We start from the raw sequence: 22876 nt of genomic DNA, 5'->3' as shown, positions 1-22876 counted from the left end.
TCTCTAGAACTTTTTCATCTTCTCAAAGTGATACTCCGTACCCATGAAACAATAACTCCCCATTCCCTTCCACCTAATTTTATGATTTTTTTCTGTATGTCTCTTTCCAACTACACTACGAACTCCATGAGGGTGTGGGTTGGGGGGTACTTATTCACCTCTGAATAAGGAGGAGCATGTATGATGCGCACAGGGCTTGGAGGAGATGGAGGAGATGGCTAAGAAAACAGTTTTGTTAAATAAATAAAAAATATGAGATATAATTTAACCCTTGTTTGAAGCCTGGGCTGGTTCTTGGGCTAATAAATTCTCTAAATTCAGTGTTGAGTCAGTGCCCAGCACATAGCTGGATCCAAAACCTTTTTGCTGACAGTATGAATAAAGCCTTAATAACTCTGCTACTGATAATAAAATATTGGCCCTTAACCAATACAGAAAGGACCTAGGAAAGTGCCTGGCAGTCAATACATTTTCTTCTTTTCTTTGTGAGCATTATCACATTTCACCCTACATCACCCTCTAAGGTGGCCACTCAGTTTCTGAGTGAGAAACAAACTCAGAGATGTTGTACCCCCTGCTGGAGGTCACACAGCTGGCAGATGGTTCCAGGGCTGGGAGACTTTAAAGCTCAGTGCTTTCAATATTTACTTTGTAATGCCTCCCTGTGTCAATCAACTTAAACAGGATTTCTGACATTTTTTGAATAAAACTAGTTTTTCTTTTCTGATTACAAACAGGTATAAATTCTCTTTTTTAAAAAAAAAAATTCAAGCACTACAGAAAGTGTAAAAAAACTTCTTAGAATGTTCTGTCAAGATTCATGGCGACCCTACCCAGGGATAGCAGGATTTGAAAAACATACCCCTTAGCAACTCCTTCTGAACTTTGTCTTCAGGTCAAGGAATGTCGGTATTGCATTCAGTGACCTTTCCTTCTGAGTCCTTCCCTCTTCAGTTCTTAGGAGAGAACTGAGGAGAGTGTACAGGTGCTAAAACTAGCCCCTCCCACCCCCTTGTGTTTCCCGTAAGGGCTTGTTTTCTAGTCCATAGACTGGCCTTCCTCCAGCCAGGCCTAAGGTTGTTTTCTGAGCACTGGTTTCTTGTTGGGGTTTAGGTGTAATAAGGAAGTTGTCAAGTGAAACTGTTTTTCTCCAGGGAAGCTGAGGTAAGCCTCCTATCGCTGGGAGAGAGGGAAGCAGCTCTGGGATAGGATGACGGGGTGGTAGGGGCGGCCCCTGGACTGGCTGCCCATGCGCTCACCTCCTGGGAGAGAGGATATATATTACTCTGACCAAAGCATCTTCTGAGGCAGTCTGGAAACTGGCAGCACCTTCACCCTGAGACAGCTGGGCCTACTCCCCCTCACTGGATACAGCTTCCAGCAGACAGAGAATAGTACCTAGACGCTGCAAGCGGGTACCCGATACAGAGCCCCCGCGTCGGGAGATCCCGTCTGAAAGTGTCCTGGGACAGGAGCGACTCTTGTGGTCTGAGGTTGGTTGAATGACACTCTCTCCTTAGCAGGCTGGAGTAGTGGGTAGGTATCTTGGAGTCCTGATAGGAGGGTAGACCCTGAGTTCAGTCTCAATGCTGCGTCTAGCTTGCTGGACTTCAGTCTCTTCATCTCTAGAAAGCTAGAAAGTTCAATGATGTGATCTTGACCTGGTGTCATGCAAAAACTCTGAACTAACTTGAAGTTACAAGCTCTGAACTCAGGTCCCAGCCCTGCTGCTTACTAGCTCAGCAATCCTGAGCAAAGATCTTCACTTCCTTGGGCCTCAGTTTCCTCATCTGTAGAATGGAGGTAGCGTTACATTCCTCTCCTGCTCATTTCCCTACTGGATGTTGTAGAAGTCAAGTTACAGACTTTATGTGATGGTACATAGTAAAGGGAAACCACATAAATGGAGGTGTTGTTATTACCTATGGCTGTTATATATTATGTTATCACCTATGGTTCTATCATTTTAAGGTTCTTGTAAGCTAGACCAGGGACAGGGAGATCTTACGAAAAGAGTTCTGGTGGCCTGCTGTTCTGACAGGGATCTGAGGAGGGATCATAACATTGCATGGCCTGTGGTCTTAGATAGAGGACTGGACGGGGTCGGGATGAGGTGGGGGCACATGCAGAGCACAAACTCTAGTGTTGGATGGAGGGGAGCCGTGGTCGTCTTTGGAGTCCTCCAGCTTTGCAAGTAATGACCTCACTGGCCCCACAAGTCGACCCCACTGCTGTATCACAGGGCCTGAGATTCCACCACTAGGGAGTTTATTCTTTTGGGTTTCAAAGGATCCTCAAAAGATGCAAATCCCTGACCTTTTGGAAAATGGGCACTAGGGGATGTGTGTTTGATGGTGACAATGAGGATCAGCAGATGGTCCAAGCCAGCCCTTTACACTGAGCTGTGGGTTGGCCCAGGCATAGTTGATACCCTCAGCGGCACAAAGCGGCTGCTAAGATGCCTCTGTGATCTGAAGTTTTGTACAAAGATCCTATTGGGCTCTGCTGTGACTCCAGGCCCCTGTCCAGGACTGGCCTCACCCTATTAATTAATTAATTAATTAATTTAGAAACTGGGGATTGAACCCAGGACCTTGTGCATGCTAAGCACACACTCTACCACTAAACTATACCCTTCCCATTGGCCTCATGTTTTGAAGTGAAGAGGGACCAGCTGAGGAGTACCCAGGGATGGGTGCCCAGGCAGGGGACTGGTCCAGAAGCAGTGTGACTTGGGGAACCACCTAGACACATGGGCCTTTGGGTGATGAACTGAAACAGAGAGTACTTAGGAAGTGAGGTGACCTCTCCTCAGGTGTGAAGGACTGCTGCCTGCCGTGTCAGCTCAGTCTAAGGAGGACTGTCCTTAATTCTCAGTAGCCAGCAGTGGGATGTTCTGGCTTGAAAGTGGTGAGTTCCAACTGCAGCAAGTGTTCCAACAGGGGGTGCTAGTCTGCCTGTCGGGAATGCGGCACAAAAGAGTCCTGCCCTACAGGAGGTGGGCTGGATACTTCTCAGGTCCCTCGAGCCATCTCAGGAGCCCAGGAGGAAGGCTTTGGGCTTGAACAGGCACTCACTTTTGGGGTTCAGAGTGTCCATGGGGCCACCTGTGCTGATGAGACGCGAACATCAGCTCAGGGTGCAGCCCTTGACCCTCCAGCCCCCTGACTGGCTTCCAGCCAAGAGGTCTGTGAGCCCCACCCTATGACACCTTGCCTCTGGGACATAGGTGTCAATACCTGGGCACATGTGAATGTGTGACTCCATGCACAGGTCACAGCAGGCACGTGTGTGGACGTGATGATCTCTGGCGGTATGAGACAGCAAATTTGCTCACCTCTAAGTGCGTGTGTATCTGTGTGTGTTTATGGGATGCCACTCAACTTACGAGAGAGAAGAAAGAATTTAGAATCCAGAGAAGTGGATTCAAGCCCCACCTCTGTCCCCTTCCTGGCTATGGGACCCTGGGCAAGCAGAGCCTCAGTTCCCCACTGCCAGCCCAGCTCATTCCCAGGGCCGTGGCCAAGTTGACCTGAGATCATGGAGATAAAGGGTTGCTGTGTGGCAGCTTGCAGGTGAGCTGGTTGTGTCTGCACATATCTGTGTATCGTTTATTCGTTCCTCAAACACCGAGAGCCTCCCAGGCAGCGTAGACACAGCAGGAACCAGGCAGGCTCAGGCCCTTTCTCTGGAACTTGGAGTTAGACAGGGACGGCAGACAACAAATTAGATACTCAGATAATTATCCCCTTTACACATGGGTGGAAAATTCCAGGGTGTTGTGAGTCCTTGTAAGTTTACAGTGAATGTGAGCATGTTTCTTGGTCACATGAGTGTCTTAGCAAGTTTGGGCTGTGATCACAAACTACCGTAGATTGGGTAAATTTATTTCTCACAGTTCTGGGGCCTGGAAGTCCAAGACTCAGGTACCTACAGTTTCGATGTCTGGTGAGGGCTTCCTGGTTCAGGGACCAGGCCTCTATGTCCTCACATGGTGGAAGGGGTGAGGGAGCCTTTTGGGGTCTCTTTTATAAAGGTGCTAATCCCATTCATGAGGGCTCTGTTCTCATGATGTAATCACCCCAAGGGCCCCACCTTCTAATTACATTGCACTGGGGACTAGGTTTCAACGTATGAATTGGAGGGGTACACAAACCTTCAGTCTATAGCAATGAGTGTGTGTGGGTGTGACTCTCGTCCACACACACTCTCCCTTGGAATAGCCAGCTGTTTGTTGAATATTGTGCAAAGTCCAGGGGTGGAGAAGGGGAGTGGCTCCAAGAGACTGCACAAGAGCAGTTACAGAGTAACGTTGTAATGTTCCAGGAGCATGAATTAGAGAACGGTGTATACATGAGGTCAGTGTATAATCTAGAAAATAAACCCAAAATGGCAGCATGCTTGGGAAAAACTGGCAAACTTCCTGCTCCGCAATAACTCAAGGTCAGCTCTATACACTTTTCTGGTGGTTATTGTTGTTTTTAAACACGTCACTGGTGTACATCATATCTTATCAGAAGTCCTGTGATCTGCAGGTCACTTGGGTATTTCTGAGCAGATTTGAACTTTGTTCTGAAACCCACTTTCTGCCAAGGCAATCAACAAGTTTACAAGAGCAGCTTGGTTTCCATGCAGTGAACGTTTGCTGCTTTCTGGGGGTTACTGTCTGGAAGCACGTCCCAGATAGGGTGGGATTCCCCAACAGGCAGAACCTGGGTGAAGCCCCAGGTAAAGCAGGGGCACAAAACAAGAAAAAAGAGGAAGGAAGGAGAAAGTCTTGCTTTGATGAATTCTGGACAGGCAGAATTTTACAATCAGAAAGTCTGGAAAGATTTGATTTCAGCACACATCAAATTTATGTGCCTATGTAGGTATGAGGGGGAGGTAATATTAAAACAGTCTTTTCAGGGTTTAGAGACTTTAAAAGTCTGGGGATATATCTGCCCCAGAGAGGATCTTCTAGGGTGTCTCTGGGGGTGGGTGGGTTTGCCCTCCTAGGCCAGCCACCCTCTCTCAATCCCTGGGCCTAGCACTGGAAGACAGACTCTTTGAAACATTACAGAGGAGGGGCCGCTGGGGAGGCCGGAGAGGTAGGAGGAGAGCCGAGCTGCGCTCCATCACAGCTGCCCAGAGAGGAGAGATCTGCAGGAAGATGGAAGTGGACACGGTATCAAAAGCTTTAGTATCTTGAGGGAGGATGAGGAATGGGAAGAGGCCACTGGATTTGGAGTTGAGAGGCCTGGGAAGATTGTGGAGACTCTTCACTGGGGAAACACTCTTGGATGGCCATGGTCACACATCACCCACCCCGCCTCTCCCTGCCTCTGGGGCTGCCGCAGCTGCTCCTCTTGGTTTTCTTCACCTCCCTCTGGGCTCAGGGCACTGTTCCAGGGAGAGGTTGGCCAAATCAAGGCAGTTTTCTTGAAAAAACATGGTGGAGGGAAACCAGTGCCAGGTGGAATTGTATTGATGCTCTGATTAGAAGTAGCAGTGTGTCCTTTGAATGCGGTAGGAGGACACTACGACCATCAGCCATGGTGAAAACTGTTTCCATAGCAATGACAGCTTTTTAAAAGATTACTGTGCCTCTTTTCTCACTAGCTGGGGGAAAATGCTCTCGCCCTCTGTGCAGCGGGCCCCCTGGAGCCAAGTTAGCACAGGAAGAAGAGGGGCTGAGCTGAACAAACGTGTCCTGTGTGTTTGGCTGGTTTGGTGGTTCTGTTGCCGAACAGCTTCTCTGCCAACCTCACCCAGTTTGCCCTGACCACAGGAGCATACGGAATAACCAAGCAGTGAACGTTTCTGGCTCAGCTTACTTGCATCTTAAAATCAAATTTTAAGATCGACCTAAATTTGTCTTCTCTTGAGACCCTATGGCACTAAAGAGAGAGCAACTGTCAGGGGAACAGAGCATTACTGTCACCACCACCTGCTCAAACCCAACCCCCACCCATTCTCTTTAGGGTACAACCTATATCTTGTCCATTATCATATCCCTGGCACTGAGCATACTTTCTGGTGCATAGTGAGTGCTTATTAAATGTTTGTTGGAAGAAATAAATGAGAAGAAAGAAAAAATATTTTCTTCTATGATTTCTTCTCCTTATCCCACTTAGCCCCATTTCAGAAGCACAACCATAAGGCAGCCTCTGAGGCTTTCGAAAACAATAGTCAATTTTCATATAAAATACAGATGTGTGTTGCTATAAGTGTTCATATAACTCAGATGTTTCTTTAAGGAACACTAGACAACAAATAAAGCCTTCCAAATTGCCTGCTTCTTCGTTTTCTCATTTCCTCCAATACTGTCCACATGTGGACGCCCAGCAGTGCTGCTGATACCCGATAGCTTCTGGCCATCCTCCCTAGTCCTTCCTGCCCAGACCTGTGCTTAAAGGAAGGAAGGCGTCTGGACTGTTACTGTCACCTTCAAAGCTCTCTGTATTTCCCCAGACCTTTCATTCTCTCTCTTTATGTATCTTCCTCACATTCACATGGATCCCTGCACATCTGAAATTGCAATTATACATTCTTATTTTTGCCTCTAAGCTGGAAAGAGTAATAAAGTACATTTTCATGTAATGTATCAGTTGGTAAATGCAAGAGATATAATGTAAATACATAAATACTTAATACACTAAATAATACTCAGTAAATGCATGACGAGGCTATAATTACAAATTAGAGTAGGCAATCCATAAATCTAAACACTGGAATAGGGGTTTAGAGTTATGGAATCTCTGGGAGCTCAGGGTTTAAGATTCAAGACTATATTTTATTTTTCTCTTATAATATATATTATTGAAGTATAGTCAGTTTATAATGTTGTGTCAATTTCTGGTGTTCTGCACAATGCTTCAGTCATATATGAACATACATATATTCGTTTTCATATTCTTTTTCACCATAAGTTACAGAATACAAGATTTTGAATATAGTTCCTTGTGTTATATAGTATGAACTTCTTGTTTATCTATTTTATACAGTAGTTAGTATCTGCAAATCTCAAACTTCCAATTTATCCCTTCCCACCCTCTTCCCTCCTGGTAACCATGAGTTTGTTTTCTATGTCTGTAAGTCTGTTTCTGTTTTGTAAATAAGTTCATTTGTCCTTTTTTTTTTTTTTTTTTAAGATTCCACATATAAGTGATATCATATGGTATTTTTCTTTCTCTTTCTATTTTCCTCTTAACTTCCACCAAAGGGCAAAGAGTTTCTGAACAACTTTGGAAAAATTGGAAAGCCCTGGGAGTTTCAGGTTAAAGACACACAAGTCAAGTGCACGACCCACACCCTGGCCTGCTTAAAATGCTGCCCACGAGGAGGGTGTTCTTTTGTCTTTTCCATGGGCAGCTGCTTCATTCTGAATGGAGAACAAAAGGGTCCCTGATGCTTTAAGATGGAACTGGTTCAAATACATTTGTTGTACATTAACTACACATCTTTAGGTATTGTACAGTCTACTAAGTGTTTGTGTTATACATTTATTCCTTTGTTTAACAAGTACTTACTGAGAGCCAATGGTGGGTCGGCCTTGTTCTAGGTACTCAGGATACAAGACCTAGCAAAACAGACAAAAGGGAGGAAAAGAGGCTCAGACGTTAAACCACTAAACACATAAAGATATGTTATTTCTTAACACCGGCAGTGAGGTAAAGGCGGAGAGGGTGGGCTAATGGGGGTGCCCTGGGAGGGCCTCTACGGGAAGGTGACTTTTTAAAAGAATGAAGTAGAGTTGATTTACAATGTTGTGTTAGTTTCATGTGTACAGCAAAGTGATTCAGTTTTATATATATATATATTCTTTTTCAGATTATTTTCCATTATAGGTTATTACAAGATATTAAATATATTTCCCTGAGCTATACAGTAGGTCCTTATTGTTTGTCTATTTTATATATAGTAGTGTGTATCTGTTAATCCCGAACTTGGGAAGGTGACATTTGAGCAGAGGTCTGAAGGAAGTGAAGGAACAAATCACAGGGAGGTCTAGTGCAAGATGTTCTAGAAAGAGAGAAGAGCCAGTATGAAGGCCCTGAGGTGGAGAAGGCCTGGGGGACAGTGAGCAGGGCTGCATGAGGGGGTGGAGTGGGGTGAGTGAGAGGGGACTAGGGAGGTGATGGGGCCAGGTGGGTAGGACCTTGCAGCCATAAAGACTCTGACCTTGGGTTACTGGCAGCAGGAGAGTGTCAGGCTCTAACTTGCATTGTGAGCACCTGTGGCTGCTGAGGGGGAAGTTACTGGAAGGAGGACAAGAGTAGAGCAGAGAGACCAGTTAGGAGGTGACTGCAAGGGTCCAGGTGAGCAGAGTCGGGGCCTAGACTCGGGTGGCGGTGGAGAAGGTGGGGAGACGTGGTTCAGGTCCTGATGTGCTTTCAAAGTGGAGCCAACAGCCTTTACTGATGGATCAGATGTGGGGAGTGAGAGAAAGAGACAAAGAAGTTGGGGTGACTTCAAATGTTTGGTCTGAGCAATTGGGAGAACAGAGTTACCATTTACCAAGCTGTCTTGTGAACGATTCTTAATAGTTTGTGAGACAGACAGGCAGGTCTCAGGCATGTTTCAGATGAAGATACTGGGCCAGAAAAGCCATAGGAGCTGCCCACAGCCATGAGGGGCAGGACGTGGCCTCTGGTTCCAGCTGTAATCATTGCCTACTGCTGCTGTAACAAAGTACCACAAACTCAGTGGCTTTGTAACAACGTGAATTAATTATCTTACAGTTCTGGAGGTCAGATGGCCACAGTCCATCTGTATGGACAAGAACCAAGGTGTTGGCAGGGCTGTGTTCCTTTTGGAGGCTCTGGGGGAGCTATGGGTTCACTGCACAATCTGGGGCATGACCTTTCGTGGTTCAGTTTCTTCCTCTGAAAAACGGGAACCAAGATACCCCTCCCTCCCAGGGTTGCTGCAGAACTTAAATGAGACAACAGCTTTGAGAGTTGATATTACTCACTTTAACGGGTAGGTTGGATGGGTGCGCCAGTCAGCACTGCTAGCTCACCTCGGCAGTCTCCGAGGCCTCTTCTAAGGGAGCTGTCTGTTTTGGTTGCAGTGCAATGGAACCTCTGCGGGGAACGAAAAAGCTTCTGTCAGGGAGGAGAGCCAGGTCTCTGGACAGGCCGCAGAACCCCAGGAAGGATTCAGAGTCGTGGGACTGCCAGTGCCTTTCCTTGCCCACCACCCCCTCCAGGAGGATGCTTTGCCGGACAGCCAGTGATGGGACCAGATGTCCTAAGAGCCCAGCTCAGTCTGTGGAGGCTCAGGGCATCACGGCCACAGCCCTTAGCCCAGAGGAGACCAAGGAGTTTCTCCCCAGTGAACAGGGGCCCCCACAGGACACCAAGAAGGACAAGGCCCAGTGGCGGCCCCAGCAGGGGTGGCTGAGGACCATGATAAACTTCTTCCTCGGTTCAGGCCCTGAGGAGCCCAAGGAGAAGGCCAGCAAGAAGGAGAAGGGGAAGGAGGGCCTCCCGCCCACAGAAACCCCCGAGGCACTGGGGGAGCCAGCTCCCAGGAAGAAATCTCAAAAGAAGGCCAGCCGCAAGAAATACAGTCACAAGAAACATGGTGCTGAGGAAACCAAGGCGGCCCAAGATCAGGAGGCCGGAGGGCAAGAGGCCAACATGGCTGCTGCCTCACACTGCGAACAGGCCGACCTGGGCCCAGCAGCTGGGGGTGAGCAGATGCCTGTTTTTATGGTAACCCCAGCACCCCACCCCCCACAAGGGCTAGAGTGCTCTGAGCTGGCTCCTCAAACCTCTCAACAGAGGGCATGTGGAAGGTGGGTCACTGTCAGGGACACCACTACAGTGAAGCTTCTCTGAGGTATAACAGCACCATGGCTGAGAGCTTGAGGTCAAACCCCAGTTCCACCACTCACTGGCTGTGTGACCTGGGGCTGGCTTGACTTTTGTTTCTGAAAGTATACAGTGATACAATAGAGATCCTAGCAGTTGCTGTCTCATGGTGGGGCTGTGGCCCAGAGCTGGCACATGGGACGTGCTCCATAAATGATAACTGCTATCGTTAAGTACTCTGGTTCAAGGAGCATGGACAAGGGAGAAATAGAAAGGCAGGGAGGAGGCAAAGAGGGAAGCCCTAGCCTCAACATTAGTTTATATATGAGGACTGGTGGTGGTTGCCAGGGAAGTAGAAAGGGCCGGCTGCTGGGGTGCTGATTCTAGACTTGGCTCCATTGGGAATAAACTTGCTGTGTGACCTAGAGCAAGCTGCTGCCCCTCTCTGGAACCTTTGATTATTTGCAAAATAAGGGAGCTGGTCCCTAAGATGCCTTCCTTTTCTGATGCTTAGCATCTTGGAGTTGAATATCCTACAGGGAGCTGGAGGAAGATAGAACTTTGCCCTGTAGAACTCAAAACTCACCATGTTTTTAACAGGGAGGCGAGACCCAAGGAAGATTCAGGATATTTTGGGGAGTGGAGAGAAGGATGTCCTGGCTGAGGCAGCCTCTTTTCAAATGGAAACCTTGGTGTGTTTCTGATTTTTTGATTATGAATGTCACTGATACCCACACATTCTCACTTTCATCTTTATTCCAGGTGAGGAAGTTTCTGATCTCCACCAGTCCTTGCTCCTCAAAGGCAGGGGTGCTGGCATCCGGGAAGTTTCTTCCGAAGCCACAGTTCACCAGTGGGAAGAGGAGCTTAAAAAGCCTGACAGTGAGTCAGAATCTGCTTAGTGGCCTCTTTGTCTGCAGCTGGGGGGCAGACATTCCCAAATGAGATGGATTGCTCTGGATGACTGCTTACACTTTGGATGGTGATTCTCAAAATGCATGTGCTGATCTCCCCCTTTTGGTGCTCTGGTCACGTTTATGTTAGAGTTTCACAGAAGGGAGCCTCAGGAATTAGACTGGCTGCTGGCAAATGCTCCTGCCTTGTGTGTTAATGAGCATGGGACTTTTTTTTATATAAAGAATATAGTACATATACACACACATATATACATACATATTTAAAAATATAAAGAGTGGAAAGGATAGTTCTACACACACTCACAATTGTTAAAAGTTGGCCATATTTGCTTCGTGCGCGTGTGTGTGTGTGTGTGTGCAGGTTTGTTACTGAACCATTTTGAGTAAAATGATGCTTCATACTTAAATGCTTAAGCACACATCTACAAGAAGTAAAGGCAGTCTCATACACACCCACAATCCTGTTATTGCCCCTAATAAAAGCAATAGTGCTCTATTAATCTAATTCCCTATGATGAATGGGCATATTTTAAAAGATATGAAATGGAGGAGCTATGCATGGGTCAGAGAACAACTTAAAAGGCATTTAATTGGTTTTTTGCAGGACATTTATTTTACATGTTAATGGTTTTCTCACAGGAGAGGGAATTGGCTGGTAGACCCAGTTAAGGGAAAAAAGACCCACAAGATTCAAAAGTGAGAGAGGGGTGAGGGAGGAGACTGAGGGGTGGAAAAACCTGCAGACAGCCTGAGAAGAGGGAACCTTGTTTGCACATTTTTTGGTGTAAACTGATCAGCTGGCAGCTAGCAGAGTCCACTTTGGATACATTGTCTTTGAGCAGGTTAACTGGGGTATCAAAGAAGACTGTTTATGTTGTTTGTGGCTTCTCTGTAAAGACTTAGGAGTGTGGTTGAGGCACCAACGTGGCAGGCTAGCTGTGTCATGCTTGCTGGAGTGCCTCTGTCCACTCTAGAAAGTTGCCAGCCGTAGGTCACACAGCCGGTGAGTGGCGGAATTGGGGCTTGACCTCAAGTTCTCAAGCTCTGTCTTTACCATTTCCCCTGCTAGAATTTTGTAAGTTGGAAAATCAACATTAGCTTTGAAAGTATTTCCAAGCACATTTGATGGTCTGATTTCTGAGGGAAGCAGGACAGAGATTTTGATCTGCCTTCCATAGGGGAAGAGATGAAGACCCAGAGACGTTAAGAAACTTACTCAAGGTTACACAGCTTTCTGAACCCAAAGCAGATATTTACAGATCTGTAAAGTTCAAAGGAAATAGTGGGACACAAGTTGAATGCTTGAGGGACTGACTTGAAACTTCCCGCATAAAATTTCATACTTTGGCCTAGTACCCTTCCCCATGGATCCTCTAACCCTCTCACAGAAGGACCATCCCCTGGGATGTGATGCCTCCCCCACCTCCATCCCCCGACCCCCTGCCTTCTGTGGCCTAAAGGAGCTGTTTTAAGAGGACCTTCATTTAATACAGAAGGCTCAAGTAGGTCTCAGTAGTCCAAGACAGTCTTTAGAAAGAGTTCCCTTTGAAGCTAAAAAGATTAACCAGGTGCATTCATTTCTTCCAGAGGATGCTATCATCCAGAAGATTGTGGAATTGCTCCAGAGAGTGGGGGACCAGTGGGAGGAAGAGGTGAGGAGCAAACTGTCTGCACAGATGCTGCCTTCCCTCCCCCTCCTCCTCGCTCCAGCCCCAGCTGTCCTTCCAGGCCTTAGTGTTCCCCTTCTCTGGGTTCTGTCACCTCCCTCACCTGGGGCCACCCTGAAGCCCTTGGTTGCTCCTCAGTTGCTTCTTAGGGAGCTTCCCCCTCTCCTCAAGGTCAGGGGCCTGACTCAGTTTCTCTAATCTCCCCCACAGCAGCGTCAAACCCCTCAGCCAGAGGTGGCTCTGCAAAACCCAGCACTAGTCTTTCAGAAGAAATCCCAAGAGAAAAAGTCTAGCCTCAAGAGAGCCTTTTCTCTTAAGAAATATGGCTCCGAAGAGCCCAAGAGAGCGGGGGCTGCAGATGTTTCCAGCACAGAGTCCCGGCCACCCAAGAGACCCAGCTTTCTGCCCATGTGTGTCGGGGGCCATCGGCTCTCCAGCTCCAGCAGCCCTGGTGAGCAGGCTCACAGTTACCATAGCAACACCACAGCTGCCTCCAGCTCTCCAACCTTCCTCAGGGCTAGAATTGGCCATTTTAAGAGCTGCCATCTCAGTTCTGACTTTTGCTCTGCCCTGAGCAGTGTGGGGAGGGCTGTGTGGAGGAGAAAAGGGATAACAGAAGGTCACCTCCTCACATGAAGCCTTACCATCTAGGCAATCCAGCTAAGCCCCCAATGGAAACTGTGTTCAGGGATTCCCCTGACCATCCTCATCTCTCCCCAGCCTGAGCTTCCACCCTGGTAGAGGGTAGCATGTGCGGTAAGGAACTGGAGCTTAAGAGGCAGGATATCCGGGTTTCGAGCTGTACTTTCTGTATCATTCCCCCTCTTGTGCCTCAGTTTCCTCGCCTGTAAAACAAGACACTTCCCTGCTGTGTGTCTATACTCAAGTCAGTCCTCACAGCCATTATATGAAGTACACCTTATTATCCCCATTTCACAGATGAAGGGACTGAGGTTTAGGAAGGTAAAACAATGTGCTAATGGGTAGTCACATGGCCCATCAATGATGGAGCTGGAGCTACAGGGAGAGAGGGTCATTCTGGGCATCAGGGAGGAACAACAGCCTAGCAGATCATCCTGGCAAGGGGAATTTACATTTTAAAAGGAGGAGGCAATCTTTAATTCCAAAGAGTAGATCCCCAGGGGTCGGATTTCAGGCCACAAAGGGAGATATTTTCAGGCAAGGGGATTCTGGCTGTAACATGTTAATTTGTGCCAGGGCATCAGGCCTTTAATTCTCCAAGCTAAGAGGGTGGAGGGATGAGGCACCACGAGAGGGAGGAGAGGGGAGCAAAGCCCAGGAACGCCCGCTGTGTAGACGTGCAAATGGATTAGAGAGCTTGGTCTTCAGTAGTCAGAGCCATGGCCCTACCCAGTGGCTCCCCTCCACCCAACCAAGGCCTTTGTGTACACTAGCCACAGAGTGCATTCTGGCATCTCCGCTAACTTCTGTGCATTAGTTAACACCGTCAGACTGACAAAGCACACCCACCATTTCCTCTTGCTTCTCAGGTGTGGAAGAACCTGAAGTCCAAGAGGCTTTGTCTTCAGTCGATGTGGATCACAGTCCCTTCCAGCTTTGCACCCCAGCAGGATGCCGGGGACCTGAAGAGAATCTGCAGCGGGACAGAGCCTCGGAATTCAGTCAGTACCCTCTCTCCTTTTCTCAGAGGCCCCTTGGAAAACATCTGGCCTGACTCCTCCACTTGCAGAAGAGAAAGTGAACCAGAGAGAGGCAGCGACCTCTCCTTACCTCCCTCTGAGCTCAGCAGGCTGGGGAGGCAGTGCAGGGTCCAGAGCACAGGCCCCGAGCCAGACTACTGTTACTTACCCTGTCTGAGCCTCAGCTGTAAAACCACAGGAGTGATGAAACCTCTTTGGGGAGGCCAACATAAGGAGATGCAAGGAAAGGGCTCAGATGGTATGATCTTTGGGGCCTGGATTTGAATTTAGGCTCTGACCTCTTCCAGCTGTGTAAACTTGGACAAGTTATATCATCTCTGGTCTCAGTTTCCTCATCTGTAAAATGGGGACAATAACAGTACCTACTTCCTAGAGTTGTTGGAGGCTCTAAATGAATCAATGACAATAAAGCATTTTGGGCAGTACCATGAGCAGCTAATAGATGTTATTTGCTGCCATTTATTATGATTATTATTGTTGTTTTGTAGCCCAGCTTGAGAACACAGCCCCAGAAGAAGTAGAGAGGATAGGAAGTGGGGTGGGGACCCCAGGAGAGAAGCTGAACCAATGGGAGCTGCCATCACGGTTATTATTCTTCTATCATTGGCAGAGTCATGCCTAGAATCTTATAATCACCGTCAGTTCTGTGTCTGAAGATCAGCTTCCCCTGCGCCCCCTCACCCCCATTCTGCCGTGTTTGCTTTTCACAGAAAATGTGCCCTGAAGGGGAATTGAGAAGGGCTCTTCTTCTACTTAGAAGAGGGGGAAGGAGTAGGGTGCAGGAAATTGTGGGGACCAGGGCTTTCCAGATGGCCTGGAGGCACCTTCCCCTGGAGGCAGTTTTCCTCACACCTAACATGGCACATCTGGGCTCACAGTGGTGAATGGATAAGTGGACAGGTTCCCATGAAACCAGCTGTGCCCTCAGGCCACTTCTGAGGAATCTGTGGTCCCCATGGGTTGGGTCTAGGACAACCTCAAATGCAAGCTCATTAGCGCCCCTCCCTGGAGATCTGTGAGAATCACCCAGGGAGCCACTGGGCCCTAGGAAATGAAGACTGATCATAGAAGAGCTTCCCTCAGCACTCAAGTGTGAGCAACCACTTCGTTCTTTTCTAGAAGAATTTATCCAGAAGATCATTGCCCTACTCCAAGATGCAGAGGAGCAGGGGGGAGATAAGGTGAGGAAGATGTTCCCCATGTAGACCCTGACCCTCACTATGGACACCCCCACCCCCACCCGGCACAATAACTCCCCTGCCCCTCCCCCAGTTCCACATCTTGCCAGAGCCTGGTTCCAGTCTCTCCTCCTCCGAGCCTCCCCCGGCCGCTGCTGGCATACTTGTTTCCCCAGCTCTAAGCATCAACCCCTCTTCTCCCTGGGACACATCCTCTGGTTCACAGTGGGTCTCTATTTGTTTCAGGGGCTGCTGGTCTTTTTCCTCAGCTCACTTGTAATCTCCTCAAAGGCAGGGGTCCTGACTCAGTTTCCCTTATCTCTCCTGCAGCAACTTCAAGTCCAGGAGCCAGAGGTGACTGTAGAAAACCTGGCCCCTGCCTGCAGGAGGAAATCCCAAGAGAGAAAATCCAGCTTCAGAAAAGCCTTTTCTCATAAAAAACATAGCTCCAAGGAGCCCAAGAGAGTCGGGGTGGGGGCTGCAGGCGCTGCCAGCCCAGAGTCCCGGCTGCTTAAGAGGCCCAGCTTTCTGCCGCTGTGTGTTGGGGGCCATCGGCCCTCCATCTCCAGCAACCCTGGTGAGCAGGCCCGGGGTTGCCGTGGTAACAGAGGCTGCCTCTGGCCCCAGGCTTCCTCAGGGCAGGGTTGGCCAGCTGTGTGGTGTCTGAGCAGAGTGAGGGTGTGTGGGAGGGCTGTGGAGAGGAGAAAGCGGGCTGGTTGCCAGCCAGGACCACTCCCCAATACCACCTACCCTGCACTCACCACATTTAAACACCTAAAAACAAAGGTGGTGTGAGAGCAGTGCATCTGTTCATCAGCTACATGCATCAGAATCACCTGGAAAGCTGAAAGAAAAACAGAGACCCAGGTTTGATGAAGTAAGATACGGCCCGGGCCTGTTTCCTCACTACACCGAAGCATGAGAACCACCGGTGTACAACAATTCCCCTGACATTTACGGACGGCCTGCGGCGTGCCACTTTCATACGTATTATCTCATTTAGCCTACTTAATCCCTGTGAGGTCAGTCAGTCCTCTTACTTCCATCTGACAGACGGAAAAATGTTCAGACAGGCTAAGGGCTCAGCAAGCCTCGCAGAGTTAAAGGGGACGGGGGCTTACTTGGTGGGGCCTGTTGGCAGGCCTGCTTGTTTTCCTCCCAGACTGTGAGGAGGACAGAGGGATGGGTGGAAAAAAGAAGAATGAGACTTTTGGAGGGCCAAGGAGCGCTGTGAACCCCTCTGAGGCAGGTCCAATGGGGCTAGGGGTTCCCTGAGGAGCCTGGGAAACCAGGACCCCTCTGAAGCCAGTGCCTTTGGACAGCTTCTTGTCAGAACCTGGGTTCAGTGATGTGCTGGTGGATTTGAAACAGGTGCAGACACACTCATACCAACTCCTTTCTGCCCTCAGATCTGGAGGATCTAGAGTTCCATGAGCCCTCGCCTGCAGAAGGGGAGCCAGATGGGTCTTCAGAAGTACCCACCCAGGCCAGAAGCCACAAGCCAGAAGCGGGACCTCAGCGAGGTGGAGCGAGTGAATCCAGTTAGTGGCACCTTCCTCTTTTTGGGATGGTGGCCCCGGGGCTTCCCTTTTGCATGGATTTTACAGGTTGAATCCTAGTAGGGAACTGGGAAAGAGGCTGACGAATATCTCAGGAGACTCTAGAAGGGCAGGGGGGAAGACACGGTTGGTCTTTGAACTGGGGCTGTTGGGGCAGAGTTGCAGGTGGAGAGCCTTCTTTAGGTAAAGAAAACCTGTCTATTCTGCAGGATATAAATTCATACCCTCCCCCCATCTCATTACTTTGCCTAAATTGTTTCTTATAAAATTCCTAGCTTGCTCAGGGTCTCACAACCAGTGGTGTACTGGCCACAAGCGCTGGGCAGGGGCAGAGGGTCAGGGGGAAGCCCTGATTTGTAGCAATTGCAGATTTCTGCGGTATAAATATTTTCACAATGGCCGATTTCAAGCTGCCAACAGTTAACAAGAATGGGTCCACAAATGTTTTGAATATTTACAATTAACTCTTGGTACAAGCAGCCACTGGCGCGCTGCTGTTTATAGCCCAGGCAATGGTGCACTCTTGCTCCATCAGTAGCCATGGGGCGTCCCCTCCCTGCATTCAGGTTAGCTGTTCCTGGTCCCAACTCCCATTCCTGATCACACTACTCTGTAGCCTAGGTAAGGACATTGGGAGGTCTCAGTTTCCTCATCCATCAAATGGAGCTGAATGCAGTAACAGGTGAGGCTCAGCAGGCCAAAGTCCCTTCTATTTCGATAAAGCAAACCCAGATGAAGCTCTCACATTCTACCCTAGTTTAGGGGAAGATTTTTGTTTGCTCTTCATAATTAATCTCTGTGCTGTGCTTCAGAGACAAAATACTGTCTGTAGTCAATGGATGTGTTATTGCAGAGCTTGTCAACAGTCCCTCAGTCCTTCCTTATTTTCCTTAGAGGAGCTGATCATCCAGAAGCTGGTGGCCCTTCTCCAAGAAGTGGATGGCCAGTTAGGGGACCAGGTGAGGACTGACTCCAAGTTCAATCCCCACCTCTGCATCCGCGTGACTATGGCATGTCCCTTAACCTCTGTGAGTCTCTGTTTTCTCTTTTGCAAAATAGGGGATAAATACCTACTTGCCAAGGTTAGTACATATACAGAAAATGCCAGACATATGGCAAATGAGAAAAATATTAGTTTAAATGAATATAAACCTCATGTAGCTCCCCCTGCCAGCCAGGACCTCCCCTAGTCCAAATCCTCCATGAAGTTCAGTCCGGGAAGCCTCTTTCCCCAGGTCCAGGCTGCCGGTCCCTCTGATCTTGTCGTCTCCTATCACTCTGCCTTGGCACACAGTTCAGCATTTACATGGTCTCCAATTCTTTCAAGCATTTAGATTTTCCTCCCCTACTAGATAGCCTATAACAGAAGGTTCCCTGCCTTTGAAAACCTTGCAGTCTACTTGGAGAGACCTACACAGATCACTTAGGAAGAGGTGTCAGGAGTGAGGGCAAGTCACAGATGAGTAATCAGTGTAGCAGATGCAGTTGGTTCCTCACCTTAACACCACCTGGCCCAGCTCCTGACGGCCAGCACCTGCATCCTTTTGCCTGAAGACTGGCCCCCAGAGCCATTTTAACACCCAGGTGGTAGGCCAGAATGAGCACTGTCCACCTCCCCAGGAGCAGCCCTCAACCAATGGCAGATGGGAGCTGGTGTATACATATCCTACTCCCTTGCCCCTTGGGGTGATAATTCTGAGCAGTGTGCTCTACATGGGCTCCCAGAGTGCCCTGAGGGGATCAGAAGCTGCCGTCCCATTTTTGTCCCAGGTCTCCATTCCCTCATCCATGTTTGCCAGGATCATTTATCACATAAATGAGTTGCATCCGAGTCCTGGTCTCTGGGTCCACCTCTGGAGAACCCAACCTCAAACATTTAGGTATTAAGATGAGGAGGCTTAGGGTGGAAACTGAAATCATCCAACATCCACTCTGCCCAAAACATTACATAAACTATCTCATTTAATCCCCTCCCCCCAGCAACAATGGTGGTGGTAGGGATGTTATTACTTCCATCTTACACATGACCAAACAGAGGCTCAGAGAGTTCACACAGCTAGTAAATGCGATTTAAACATCTATTATCTAAATCCAAAAACCTGCATTTTTTTTCTCCCCTCTGTGTTCAGCTGCTTGGAGCTGAACCTTGCAGAACAGATTCTGAAAGGCTAGCGGTGATGGAGGAATTTAACAAGGGATGCTTGTCTCAGGGATGATGAGGCGCCCAACCTGGCTGTATGGAGTTGGGGGAGGGGGCAACTGGTGGGAGGGAGCCACCTGCCAGCAACACTGATGGCCTGCTTTCATTTCTGCTTGCAGATCAGGCGACACCCCAGCTTTAAGAAATTTTTTTACAAGCTCTCAGACTCCTCCCTCAGAAAGCTGCTAGCCACCCTGCGCAGCCAAGAGACCCCTTCCACCGAGTCAGACAGGAACCTCACCAAGAGTCCCTACCCGTTTGTCTTTGGCCTGGCTAACAAATGTCCTGGCAGCAATTGCAACGTCGCCCTCAGCCTCGTGGGCCTACACTACAGGCAACCCAGTTATAGCCAGTTCCCATATGGGGAGGCCAAGCAGGTGAGAAAGGGCAACTGGACACTAAGGGTAACAGGCTCACAATCACCACAGGATCTCCTTACTGTCCTCTCCCCTCCCCTGCTCAGTTCAGGACTTTCAGGTTCCAGCTCAAATGCCACCTCCTTATGGAGGCCTTCTGAGACAACCACAGTGGACTTTTTCATTTCCAAAACTCTCTCTGGCTTTATCTGATAATTAAAGCACCTTCTTTATTTGGCTCTGATCTCCAGTTTGGATATGCCTTTTCAAACTTCTAGATATCAGTATGGAATATTGGACTGGTTACTATCTTAGCTCACCCTCTTATTTCTTGGGTTCTGCTGCTTGCCTTCCCAAATTGAGACTGTCATAAAAAAAAAAAATAAGAAGAAGAAGAAGAAAGCGAAGTAAGATTACATATCAAATAAGGGATGGCTGAGGTAGATGAGAAGGATCCCTGGGCTGTTTGGTTCTGGAAGGCTTCCAAGAAGCCATCCTTCACTGACCGTGCCTTGATTGATTACGAAGAACCGCTCTTCTGCTGTCACTCACTCTTTTGATTGGTTTCATGCTTTTCCTAATAACCCCCGTTCCCTGAGGCTCTGGGATGGTCCCTATAGAGATAATACCTATCACTATTTTTTTAATCTGAGTTTTCTGGTGGACTCTGATAAAATTCTCCCCACCCTTTTCAAATTCACTTAAATGACCAGATCTATAGTGCAGAAACTACTGAGTGAAGTTGTGATTTTCAAGGAATGAAATGTCCTGTTGGTGTTGGACAAATAGGATCAGAACTTCTATATCCAGAAGGTCCCCTGGGAAACCAGACTTTTATTGCAATGGTGTCACCATCACTCAAACTCTTAGACTTCCCCTCCTGGAATTACTTTTAGAAGCCATGTGACACATCTCTCAAGAAAGCTTGTCTTACTTCCTGATACTTGAACTTTTCATTTGAATGGTCTGTCCTACATTGGCTTGTTTTCCTGGTGGGAGCTCCTCGTAACCTTAGACCTCTCGTTTCTCAGACTCATTGTCCTCTCCTAGAGAATGAGGATAATTTGCCCTCCAAGATGGGTTAAGTAATAGCTTACAGAGGGATCTGAGTTCTTTGTGAAAGATATTAGAGACACTTCAGCTCTGACATCTGCAGTAGCCCTCACTCCATCTACTGGTTTTACTACTCATTCATTTATTCACTCATTCATGTGACCAGTGGACATTCAGAGCCTCCTATGTGCCTAGCTGTGCAAGGTGCCATGAGGGCTGGTGGAAGGTTCAGCTAGTGGAAAAGACAGAATGTTCACTGATGACAAAATTAAATATCAATTAAATGCCAAATTAGCAAAAACTGAAGTCAATAAAGCAAGTTGGTTCTGGGAACCTTCCAGGAGGTAGCAGGCATTGATTTTGACCTTTGAGGATGGAGAGGCTGTAGATGGGGAGAAAGGAAGAAGAGGACACTGCTGGCAGGAAGTACTGTGTGAGTAAAAACCCAGAGGTGGAAACCAGTGGGTTCATGAGAAGTCTGCTGTTATCAGGGTGGGACCCACACATAATTGGGCTATGGTTAAAACCTGTGTTCTTTTTTCATCCCAGAACATCACAAGCTCTCAGACCCAAAGTCCAGATTGAAAACTGTGCTTTGCATTCAAGTTCCCGCAAACTATCCAAACTTTGGCGGCTTTAGCCAGGAAACCCTGAAGATGCTCTGTGATGTCCCAATCCAGTGCTGCATAGACAGGACTGAAGACAACAGCTGGCAGCCATTCTGTATTCATGCATCATTGTGGGCTTCTTGAGACAGAGAATGCACAGTGTTCTTCCACAAACCTGGAGTCAGAGGCCGTTGGAGGACATAGCATTGGACTGGGATTTAGGAGACCAGGATTCCACCTGCTGATCTGTCCCAAACTTGCTGCAAGACCTTGTACATGTCCCATGTCCCCTCTTTTCTCCAGACCTTGGATTCTGGGCTGGATTAGTGACCCATCAATGAGCTGGAGGCAGTCTTTAAGTACTGACCAAATGAATAAATGGACGAATGAGTGAATGGACAAATGATCGAGAGGAAGAACCCCTGAGATCCAGACAATTCTGCTAGGCATTCGCTGGGAGGCCTTGGTCCTCAACCGGAATTGTGCAACCAGTGGTTCTAACTCTGAATTGGGAGTTAGGGAGGAAATGGGGGAGCTACCTCGACAGTCATTGGTCCAGAGCATTGGACCAGGAGTCAAGGCCTTTGCATTCTGGGGCCAACCCTAGTGCCTAATGCCAACTTATGTGCCCTTATTTTTTTTATCATGTAATTTTCATGATCTACCAGGGCTAAAAATATGCCCACATCACATAAGAGGCCTTTTGACATTTTTCAGATGTTAGTTTTAAATGAGTCTTAGTTTTAAAAATAAATTTTTGGTTAATCTCTCACCAGAACATCCACATGCACTTAACAGAAGCGTATCTATGTATAATACATAATTATCCAGTTGACCCAACAGTGTTTTATGCCCATATGAATATGTAGATCCTCCCAGGAACTCTGCAGCCTCCAGATGGGGAAGACCTATAGACTGGGGACAACTGGTCTCTCAGAATCCTTCCAACTCTGTATCCTATAATTCTACGACCAGAGAAATGTTGATGCTTTGCAGCTCTCCTATCTCATGGGGGTTTGCCAAAAGCCAGTAAAATGAATGTGAAGAGTTCTGAAATAACATAGTGCTGTGTCTATGTATGTTGTTATTTTTATTACAGCTACAGTCTGGGTAGTTTTCAGGAAATGGGGGAGAGCTTCAAGCTGGATGGCCATGGATGGTTGCAAGAGTGTGCACTGCTCAAGAGCACATACCCCAGGAAGTGCTATTCACTTCCAAGACATTGTGAATTTATAGATTTACGATGACGATTTTCCAGCTGATGGCAGTAAAGTGTCTTGAGAAAGGGGCTTCTTTTTTTTTTTGCACAAAGGTGAGGTTTTGTCTTCTACACAGCTGAACAGTTTCAACAACTTGGCTCAGGTGGACAATTTGCCATGTATCCATTATCCACATGCATGCCGACAGCTATGAACAAGGGCTATGAGGCCTTGGACATTACCTGGAACACGAGGCCATGGGGAGAGGGTGTTAAAACCTGGATGGCAAACTCATTCTTGTTACTTTCAGTAGACACTGTCTTGCTGTGTTGAACTTGTGGTGAGCACCATTAGGTGGGGCTGGGGAGGGGGAAAAACCAAGGGCAGAGAGGTCCTGGGCACTTAGATGGGACTGGCCTCAAGTCTAAGGCAACATTTTAGATTCTGAAAGTCCTTTAGTGTTATTGCTGCTTCTGAGAAGTGGTGGGGGGAGGGGGGAGGTATTTATGGATTGATTTTACATGCTGTTCAGGAACGTGGTGCCAAAATGTGAAGGATTAGAATCCGTTTTGAAATGAGGGTCAGGAACCTTCTGCACATGGTTTCTTATTTGGAATGATATTCTTTAAGCTGTATAAGTATTTGGTGAGTTTCTGA

General features: G+C 47.9%; 1 protein-coding gene across 1 annotated transcript; it reads left to right on the top strand.

Annotated features, from left to right (window-relative positions):
* Nucleotides 1-1320: 1320 nt before the first annotated feature.
* Nucleotides 1321-22605, top strand: BNIP5 (BCL2 interacting protein 5). Its single transcript, XM_032462943.1, has 12 exons — nt 1321-1493; nt 9056-9678; nt 10563-10682; nt 12305-12369; nt 12595-12835; nt 13896-14027; nt 15186-15247; nt 15575-15821; nt 16654-16785; nt 17698-17762; nt 19123-19380; nt 20962-22605. The coding sequence occupies exons 2-12, from the start codon at nt 9060-9062 to the stop codon at nt 20995-20997; spliced, it is 1977 nt and encodes a 658-aa protein (XP_032318834.1). The 5' UTR covers nt 1321-1493; nt 9056-9059; the 3' UTR covers nt 20998-22605.
* The last annotated feature ends 271 nt before the right edge of the window (nt 22606-22876 follow it).

This window comes from Camelus ferus, chromosome 20, assembly GCF_009834535.1.
Source record: "Camelus ferus isolate YT-003-E chromosome 20, BCGSAC_Cfer_1.0, whole genome shotgun sequence".
Taxonomy (NCBI): Eukaryota; Metazoa; Chordata; class Mammalia; order Artiodactyla; family Camelidae; genus Camelus; species Camelus ferus.
The sequence above is the reverse complement of the archived record's forward strand: the minus strand, read 5'-3'. Positions and strand labels throughout refer to the sequence as shown.

Coding starts and splice junctions, on each gene's coding strand:
- BNIP5 (XM_032462943.1), top strand. CDS start 9,060: ATGGAACCTCTGCGGGGAACGAAAAAGCTTCTGTCAGGGAGGAGAGCC. Junction 16,786..17,697: donor AGGTGGAGCGAGTGAATCCA/GTTAGTGGCACC, acceptor TATTTTCCTTAG/AGGAGCTGATCATCCAGAAG. Junction 19,381..20,961: donor CATATGGGGAGGCCAAGCAG/GTGAGAAAGGGC, acceptor TTTTCATCCCAG/AACATCACAAGCTCTCAGAC.